The sequence below is a fragment of the Buteo buteo genome, chromosome 2 (assembly GCF_964188355.1).
Source record: "Buteo buteo chromosome 2, bButBut1.hap1.1, whole genome shotgun sequence".
NCBI lineage: Eukaryota > Metazoa > Chordata > Aves > Accipitriformes > Accipitridae > Buteo > Buteo buteo.
In genome coordinates this window covers 55105955-55116226 of record NC_134172.1, presented here as the reverse complement: position 1 = coordinate 55116226, position 10272 = coordinate 55105955, and the positions used below count along the sequence as shown (strand labels likewise).

At 42.7% G+C, this 10272-nt stretch overlaps 1 protein-coding gene across 1 annotated transcript in view; it reads left to right on the top strand.

Moving 5' to 3' along the window:
- Positions 1–222: 222 nt before the first annotated feature.
- ACAD11 (acyl-CoA dehydrogenase family member 11) overlaps positions 223–10272 on the top strand; it is a 34489-nt gene continuing 24439 nt past the window's right edge. Inside the window, 9 exon segments of the mRNA XM_075042046.1 lie at positions 223–736; positions 1535–1621; positions 1745–1776; positions 2278–2417; positions 2651–2776; positions 4427–4588; positions 5048–5212; positions 6827–6974; positions 7591–7712. Of these exon segments, the coding sequence (XP_074898147.1) occupies positions 246–736; positions 1535–1621; positions 1745–1776; positions 2278–2417; positions 2651–2776; positions 4427–4588; positions 5048–5212; positions 6827–6974; positions 7591–7712 (1473 nt within the window). The 5' untranslated portion in view covers positions 223–245.

Here is a 10272-nt window from a genome sequence, read left to right as displayed (position 1 = left end):
GCAGCGGGCGCCGTGCGGGCTCTGGCGGCGCCTCGGGGCAGGAGCCTGCCGGGGCAGCAACCGCCGCCCGGGAGCCGCTTTCCCCCCCCACCCCCGGGAGAAGCCTCCCGGCTCCGAGAGCCCCGCGGGCCCGCCGCCGGGGAACTCTTTCCTTGACGGACCAGGCCGCCTCCGGCCACCGCGGCGACGCCGGACGGGGCGGGGCACCTCGTCTCCGTCAGTGGCGTAGCGGGCCGGGCCCGGGGATGGCGGGGGAGTCGGGCAGCAGCGAGGTGCGGCGGCGGCGGCACCGCTTCGACCAGGGCAGCTTGGAGCGGTACCTGTGCGGCCGCTTGGCCGGCTTCGCTCGGCAGCCGACGGGGCCTCTAGCTGTCGCCGTGAGGGGCGAGTGGCGGCCTCCGTGGCTGTGGGCGCGGGCCCTCGCCCCTGGGTCGCCCTCAGGCGCGGAGCCAGAGCGCGGTCCCCGGGTGTGTGCGCCCCTGCGGGGCGAGGAGAGGGGCCGCGGCTTTGCTCGCCGCCCGGTGGGAACGGCGGCCAGAGTTAGGCCCCTCTGCCCCGGTGATGGCCGGCAGCGGCCGTCGAGGGCACGGCTCGTCCCTCGGCCGGCGGGAGAAGTCACCGTCGGCGGCCGAGGTGACCTCTGGCGGGGACAGACCCTGCGGCCCCAGCTGGCCGTCGGCAGGCGGGCGATGCGTTGGGTGGGCTTTCCGCTGTCTGCGGAAAAAACACGTACGCGGTGAGCTCCGTTGGAGCGTGCGCACAATTTTTCCATTGCCTGCTGGTCAATCTCAGTTTGTGTGATTGATCTTTAATTGCACGGCAGATAATAATGTCCAGAAGCACATACGTGGCTTAAGACATCAATTTAAAGTGCCTTAGGTTATCGCCGGGTAAGCAAATCCATGCAAACAGTGTAACGCTGTGCTGAGATTCCCATTAACGCCCGGAGAGCAATGCTCTGTGCCAGTGAGGTGCTACGCCCAGGCTCCAAAGCCGCTGTTGCACAGAACATCTAGTTTATTTGCATTAGGCAAATCAGTGGCGTGGCTGCGTGACCTCGTATCAGGAGATAACGATTGGAAGTTAAGTTGTTGCGAAAATACATATCCCTTCCTTTGTACACATGATTCCAACTGCTTTATCTGCAGCTATCAATAAGAAAGAGTAAACCATTTTTCACTGTCTTCTAATGCGAATGTAAAACATCCCCAGCTGTACTCCTCATATGTACTTCAACTGAGGAAACTTTAGGAGGGGCCTCAGGAGAGTAGCTAATAGTAAAATCTGCTAAAGTATTGCCAGTATTTATGCTTTTACTACTTTGTTTGTCTTGAGGTTGCACTTCAAGGCTTCCACCAATCTAAATCTCTGTTGTGCCAGGCAGAGTATTTGTCTGTGCAGAACGCTTGTTAAACTGCATTACGGACTATGCCCTGGCCGCCTTGGGGAGAATGGAAATGTTGTGGGGAGCATGAGGGCAAAAGTTCACTTGATTATGATTTTCTGATAGTTGTCTAATCTTTTATTGGACTAGGTTGGAATGCATCTTAAAAATGATCCGGAATGAGGAGAGGAAAGCCTGTAGATTAATGGCACAGAGCCTTGAGGAAAATAAGGATCAGTGAGCTTGATTGGGGTATGATTGACAAGGTGTTATGAAGGGTTTAACTAGGTTGTCCTTCTCTTTTACACGTGTATGTGATTGAGAGGTCTGATGTCTGTGATTCTTTGTCAAACTTTGCAGTTACTATAGGCGGTCCCTTAAGCGTAGCATATGTATGTGATGATCAGGCTAGTATACAGTGAGGCTTGGTACTAGAATTCCTCAATTATTTGGAGAGCTTTCTCTATGCTTACGATGTTCAAAATACAGCTTGCCAAAGGACAGATACAGTTGTGGGCTAGTGTGAATTCTGCTCTGTTTAATTTCCTCCAAATCGGAAAGCTTTAAAGTTAGTATATACTGCATACCTTGAAAATACTAAGGATATATCTTTAGGGAGGAGAGGTAAACGCTATCTCCATTTCACAGGAGAACAAATTGAGTATCTGTGACCTCTCTGCAGTGAAAGAAGACATCTTTTTTATAGGTAGGAGTAGAACCTCTGACTTCTGATGTTGTAGGCTACCACTTGCATCCTTGTAGGACTATATTTGGAAAAAAAAAAAAGAAAAGCAGCTCTTGAGAAGAACATTTTCCTCTGTCTTGCCATTTTGTTCAGGCCATGTCACAGTGCATTTTGCATCATTTCTGTTAAAAGTTTGCAAATGTGTAAGTACTTGAATTTGTAAGTAATTATAAGCTTTCTCTTCGTAGCTCAGGCCAGTCAAATCCAACCTTTTATCTTCAGAAGGGTGGGCAGGCTTATGTGCTCAGGAAGAAGCCCCATGGCCCTCTTCTACCTAGGGCTCACAAGGTAAGTAATGTTCTTCAGCAAGCTCCAAACACTTTGTATGCAGGTGGCTAAGTCCTGTACATGATGGTGCCGCACATTGTTGAATGCGTCTAGAAATGCAATGAATTACTGGATCATTTCCGGTTTTCTATGCTAGACGCATAAATAAACATTTGAGAGGATATATTGTCATTCACTGTTCTCATTTATGTTTGGGAGCTTTTCATTGAACCTAAGTTCTGTGTCTTCTTCAGATCGATAGAGAGTATCGTGTGCAGAAAGCCTTATTTTCAGCTGGATTTCCGGTGCCTGAGCCCCTGTTGTATTGCAGTGATGTTTCTATCACTGGAACAGAATTTTATGTAATGCAGCATGTGCAGGTTGGTCCTCCAATGTGAAAGATTTTTTCCTTCTCCCTACTACAAGCTGCTTTTAAATTGTTTAACACTTTTCTGTTAGAGTCTTATTCAGCATTTACTAAGCCTTGTGATATAAACATAAATAATCCTCTGATATTTTTAAAAAATGCTAGCTATCAAAGATTGTCACTGATTTCAGCTTCTCCAGGACTTATTTCCCATTTTGTCAAAATTTTCAGCTCAATATTTAACCTCTTGCTCTTGTTATGAGCTCTCAGAAGGATGTCTTGAAATGAGGCAATATTACTTCTGTGAAAAGTATACACAAGTCAGAGGGAGAACAATCAGGCTATGAAGTTTTATTGAATCTTTGGATATCCTGGGACCTGTTTAGTACTGAAGATAGGAATCTACATACAATCACCTTTTATTGAAAACCAAGCAGAATTCCAGCTCAAACACTAGTTTCGGAAAGAACATTGCATAGCTCTGTCCACGGCCCATCACTCTGGGAGTGCCGTAGCTGAATAGATACTGTTTCTGTTAGATTTTGGTGATTCTGAGCATAAGTCTGCTGTATCATGTCTTTTTTTTCCTGTGGGAGGAGGATTTGAATTCAGACCTCTTTCATTGCATCCTACTCTTACCATCAGATTCACAGGGAAATTAGAAGTGTAAGAGTTTGTGGGCCGGTTCCTGGAGATTAAGTTAACCTTCCTACAAAAACCATGAATCAAGAGTAATAAAATGTAAAAGCTGTGAAGAATTTGAAGCAATTTTCTTACATTAAAGATGGAGAATTTTTCTGGTTTTGACTAGAACAAAGTGATTTCTTAATGAGAAACCTTGCTACTGATATATTTACATTTCTAAGGATGTAAATTTACAGTCTATCCATTCTAATATGGACAGCAGTGCACTGTTTTTAACAAAGATGTTGTGTATTTAGAAAACAATCATATGTTTATTGTGTTGAATAAACTGTTACACAATACAAAATCTGATTTCTAGATTTGTTATGCAGAATCTTTCAGCAAAAAAGTTCTGTTGATGCTTTAGCTGTGTAAATATATTGAAGCCATCATGTGAACCAGTGAAATTGAGCAACTTAGAGGAGAGAAGAGTCTGTCTTTTCCAATCTGTTACTGGCAGGGTCAAAATTAAAGGAGAAAATGGAAAAACACACCCATCTTCTACACATAAGAAACTGCTTTTAAGGAGAATGCAAGTGAATTTCTTTGGGTTGTTTGCCTCTTTATACATAGAACCCACCCATTCCCCTCCCCTCCCTGCCTGCCCCTCCCCAAGGTCTTAAGCGATATTTTTTCCAGAAGTTAGCTGTTAGAGACAATACAGTAAAATTTGTTTTTTTCCTGGTAATTTCAAGCTGGAGGATATCTGGTTTGAGTGCTCTAATTCCAACTTTCATCTACTGAATGTATCTGTTATTTTAATTGCCTTCCAATAGATATCCTTTATACTGATGATCTGAGATTACTGTGAATCCCTTCATCTGTCCTGGGCAAGGAATAAAGTAAATGAGGAAGGAATTTTTGATTGCATAGGGAGTGTTGGTTCACTACATTTGTTTTTCCTCCTGAAATGTATAGCTTTACTTCTCTTCATCTGATGTGTACATCCCACCAAATATCTGATTTACGATGTTTTTAGGGTCGCATCTTCCGAGACCTCTCAATGCCTGAAGTGGGTCCAGCAGAGCGTTCTGCTTTGTATATTGCAATGATAGAAACTTTGGCCCTGTTGCACTCCTTTGATTTACAGTCATTGGGTCTCCAAGGATATGGTAGAGGACCAGGATACTGCAGAAGACAGGTACAGCTCTTCAAAAAATTCTCTTGTTTTGTCAGGTCTTTGAAGATTTATTTGATTTGCAAGCTAAATTGTTAATTATTAACTACTTGTAAAAGTAACCATCATATTTTAGCTATTAAACACCTTCGTATATTTCAATTATTTGTGCACTGTATAAAGTTACTACTACATTCAGATCAATTCTGTAATGTTATACTTGGAGAATGGTATTAATTCGCTTTTGGAATAATATTAGATTTAGGCTATGTGAATAGGATTGAAGTAGAAAATAGAGGTGGTCTTCATTGCATCTTTTGATCTCACGGTTCACATCTGCAAATGCAAAGGTATTGGGTTTTACTGAATTTACAGGTAACGTGGCAATAGTCAAAGTCCAGAAGCATGCGCTTCAGAATTTTGGGCTCTTGAAAAACTTGTGAATCATTTGGAAAATCCATTGAAGTGTTCATATTTCTTTAGGTATCAACTTGGAAGAGACAGTATGGTGCAGCTGCTCATACAGATATTCCTGCCATGAACAAGCTGGCTGAGTGGTTAGCAAACAACTTGCCACCTGATGATAATGAAGAAAGCCTGATTCATGGGGACTTTAGAATAGATATCATCATCTTCCACCCAACAGAGGTATCTGAAGCATGTTTGTGTATGTTTAGTAGTTTTTGGTCCTCCATTTGTTTGTACTCCTGCTGTGTAATGAGACATACGTGGGCATTTTAGTGCATGATACATCTTTGAAAGGAACAGTAGAAAGCTTAACTCTTCTCTACACTCTGTGTATGGTGTTGAGGTGACTAATACAGTCCTGGTTTTCATTGCAGGAGCTAGTTACTCAATTGATTCATTAGCTCTCGCCCCTACTTCAAAGTCCAGGAACAAAACGTTTTATATGCATAAATCCTATTGAATTCAGTGCAACTTAAGGACATACTGAAGGCTCACCTCATTAAACTGTATGAACATCTGATGCGAAGCCCATTGAAATCTGTGGTATGGCTTCAGTTAACAACAATGGCTTTTGGAATAGGATCTGAGTGCATGATATGTGATACTAGTGGAAGCAAAGAAAAATCTGCCAAAGCTGATTATTTGGGAAGCTTATGTAGATCATAGAGACCCCTGAAAGTTCCTCATTCATCTTTAGGGAAACGGATTTTTTTTTTTTTTTAATTCCGCTCCCCCCCCCCCCCCCCAGTTTGCGGAAGTAACGTGTGTTACCTGTCTATTGACATAATTGCATTTTCATTATTTTTGTCCATGCTATTTGCTGTGTTGTGACCAGAAGATATGCCTGGGATTTGTAACCAAGACTCTGCAATGCCCGATTCACAACAGAGCAACAGATCCCAGGGATTCCAGCTATTGTGCATTGAGTAGTTGCTAGACGCTGTTTGTAGGCTTAAATGTGCTGATTGACTCCCTGAGCAGTCTCAGGGACTCTCCCAGCTGTTCCTGAAGTAGTTGAAAGAATTGACCAAACTGTACATAGGTAATTTTAAATAATCTGTGGAAACTGTTCCTGTACATGCAGGGATGACTGTGTAGGAAAGTCTTTTGCACATAGTTCAAGTAGCCGTGGATCATGAGTAGACTGGAGGGGTTGTTCAGGATGACAGGCCAGCTGGATTATAAGAATTCATCAGAACGACAGTTTGGGGAGTCTCAACCCATCCAGCTGAAGACACCATTGCAAGGATGCTTGCAGCAGAGGCTCATGTCACTGTCTGGGCAGTGATTGACTGTCCTCTTTAGGCAATTCAGTTCTGCATGTAAGTGTTAATCTATGCATAATATTGTGATAAATTAGGGTTTTTAATGCATGGTCTGTGAGTATCTGTGCAAAAGGACTGTGCAACAATATCTCTGCAACAGGACTGGAAACAGAAAAACCCCAACTGTCAATACTACTGTTCTTTAGGATATCTTATTTCAATCATATTTTGACTAGAAGAATTTAGAAGTTTCTGACAGGAAGAACGCTACTCAAAAAATGTAGGATTTAAAACAGATTTTCTTTGGAAAAATGCCTGGTTTTCTGCTACTATGTGAATGTTAATTTTCTGCAGATCCTTACATAGTGCTAAAAGGAACTGGTTTTGCTGTAGACAGGTACAGTGTGTGTTTTTAATTTTAAACATATAGTAACTGCATAGAGCTGTTGGATGTTAAGTGGGTTGTGCATTTGTGGATGGGGAGAATTTATCTTCTAGCATTCACTTGAGGTTTTTATTTTTCTTAAAGGCTCGTGTTTTGGCAGTGCTGGACTGGGAACTTTCAACTGCTGGTAATCCTTTAGCAGATTTAGCATATGCCACTCTGTTCTACTTTTGGCCTACATCTAATAAGGACTTCGGTCAAGGAACTGTCTTGTGTTTCAAAGACACCATAGGTATGAAACTGTAATATTTTTGTTGAAATGAATTCTAGGGTTGATTTCTATTTGATATGTTACCTTTATAAACAACAATAAAAAGTTAAATTAATAACCACATCATTTTGCACTTGAACTTTTCCATAGTTTTCGACATTGTAGGCAACACGCTGATAGGTTTATGGTAGTCCTGTTTTAACAAGCTGTGGCTTAGCCACAGTATGTGACTTCTGTAAAAGTTTATTTTGAACCTTTCTTAGAGATAATGGAAGAAAACTGGAATTTAAATGTAAATTTATCATTTATTTAAAAAAAAACAACAAACCACACACCTCCCCCCACCCTACCCCCCACCTCTCTCTGTGTGGTGGTGAAATTAATTATTAATTTCCTGACTGGAGTGGAGGCGAGGGGTGGTAGGAAGTGTTATGTGTATCTGGAATTCTGACAAGTCCTATTTCCTTTTGGCTCTTCATATCGCATTTAGGTCATGAGAAAAGATAAATCGTGTTTTTGACTATGTAAATGGAATATCTCATAAAGCTGAAAAGCTGATCAAATATTTGAAGAATAAGGTGGAAAAAATCATAGAAAATGTTGAGTATTCTAAAATATTTTGGGGTTTTTTTTGTAGGAACTCCTTCATTTGAAGAACTGGTTTCCATTTACTGCCGCTGCCAGGGTGTTAGCACTACTTTATCCAACTTTAATTTTTTTCTTGCTTTGTCATATTTTAAAATGGCAGCAATATCCCAGGTAATACACTCACGTTTGCTGAAATGTCACATAATTTTATTATGAGTATTTGTAGTTGGTAATACTTGTTCAACATATGAATAATATTTTAAAAATTACTGGAACCATTGTATTTCAGTTTGTTCCTTTAGAAGCAGTATCTTAGATGCTTATGACTGATAACTCGCTAAGATGGAATTCTTGCTACATAAAATACATTGTGTTAGATATAGCTGACTTCTTAGGAAAGCAGGCTTTATGAAAAAATGTTTACGTTTTTACAAAAAAAAAAGTGGATATGTGGATTCTTCTTACTGATGTTCTGGTATGCAGGCAGTTTTGTCATTACCTTTTTGCACTCTCTGGCTAATTTAAATCCTGTGTTACAGAGAAACAAAGATCTTTCTAAGTTTCTGCAGCTCTCATGAAAGTAGGTAGCAGGATAGATAGATAAGATCCTCTTGGTGCCACCCACAGATGAAAAAGGGTATGTTGTGAACTCAGCTTATTATGAGTATAGGAGACCAATCTTGAAATGTGATTATGGGAGAAAATAAGTTTCCTTGATTCATTGTTAACAGAAGTAACAGTTTAATTAGATATTCAGCCATTGTAGTGCATAAGTATATTTTAATGAGTTGCAGCATGAGATCTGCATACCTAATGTGGGATAAGGTACCTGGTATTGATTTGGAGTAAGAGTGTGTATGTGGGTAGTTAATTATAATCACAGGTGTGTACTGTTGTTGGTTGGCTTAAGGGTAATGTGATGGAAAAGGACTTAACTGCAAGGTTCAACCAAACGACTTGAACTTCACTCACAGACTTAACTGCAAGGTTCAAGTAAATGATTTATTCAAACTTCACTTAAAGACTTAACACGCCACTATTGCAGGTTTTACAGATACAATGGCGAATGCACTATTGCAATTTTTTAAGGCAAGAGTAGTAGATTATTACAACCACAAGCGATTCACAGACAACCACAAGCACACACGCGTTTACAAACTTAAAGCATAAACAATATTCACTTACCCCTCCAGGTAAGGGCTTCAATCCCAGGGAAGTTACGTTGACTGGCGTCCCGATCAAGGGGAGGAAGGGTTTCCTTCACAAGCCAACTGTATAGTTGGAGAAGTGACTCCCCCATTTCCAACCTGAATCTTAGGGTTTTTATCCCCTGACTTGTGGAATGGTGTGTATGACTATGTCTGAGTGGATTATGATATGTGCCTAAATGCCTACATATATCTGAGTGGAGTTTCCCCTTATCTTTCCTTTGTTGGTCTGTGATTGTTTGAATACACAAGGTTGTCATTTGAAACCAAAGCTGAAACCCTCCAGGTTTTGGGTTTTTTTACCTTGCTTGCTCAGGCAACTGAATAGTGGTTGGATTGAGACTCAAGGCATACTATTTGTTAAGGGATTTCAAGGCTCAGTTCAGGTTTTGGTTCTTTGAATGGTGCAGCCACTGCCCTGTTTAGTTTAGGGCTTATCAGAAAACCCAGGGCTAAGCTGTCTACACAGCTTCCCTCTGCAGAGAGACAGGGTCTCAAGACAATCCAAGGCTGGGTCGCTTTTGTAACCCCCCATGAGTCGCCTGTGTGCACTAGACAAGGTGAAACTCATTTGCGAAATATGAGCTGGACAATCCACACAAAGCGGCAGGCTGAGTTCGCTTGCAGTAGTGCAGACGTTTCTTTTTTTCTTTTTTTTCCTCTGCTACTTTTTGTGATTTGCCTTTAGTTTGGTTTAGCTGGGGTATGTTTTTTTTCTCTTGCGCACGCCTGTTTTTGGTTTGTGTGGTGGGGTTTTTGGCTGCAGCGGTGGCTCCTGTGAGAAGCTGCTAGAAGCTTCCCCGGCTCCAAGTCGGACCCACCGCTGGCCAAGGCCGAGCCCATCAGTGACAGTGGTAGCGCCTCTGGGAGAACAGATTTAAGAAGGGGAACCTGTAGTGAGTGAGGGGATTGGAATGTGAGAGGAACACCTATGCAGAGACCGAGGTCAGTGAAGGAGGAGAGGGAGGAGGTGAAAGGGTCCATGCTGGAGCAGTTTGTGAGGGACTGCAGCCCATGGAAGGGACCCCACACTGGAGCAGTTCGTGGAGAACTGTCTCCCATGAGAGGGACCCCACGGTGGAGCAGGGGAAGATTGTGGAGTCCTCCTCCCCCTAAGGAGGAAGGAGCAGCAGAGACAAGGTGGGATGAGCGGACCCCAACCCCCATTCCTCGTCCCCCTGCACCAGGAGGTGGAGAAAACCGAGAGTGGAGTTGAGCCAGGAAGGAGCGGGGGGGGAAAGGTGTTCTAAGGTTTGGTTTTACTTCTCATTATCCTTGTTTTGATATGATTTGTAACAGAATAAATCGGGTTTGGGTTTTTTTGCCCAAGTCGAGTCTGGTTTTTGCCTGTGACCATAAGTGGTGCATGATCCCTCCCAGTCCTTGTCTGCACCCACAAGCTTTTCCTCCTATTTTCTCCTCATCCCACTGGGAGGAGTGAGCCAGTGGCTGCCTGGTCCTTTGTTGCTGGCTGGACTGAAACCACGGCAACCAAACATCTCCAGTATATCAGAAATTGAACA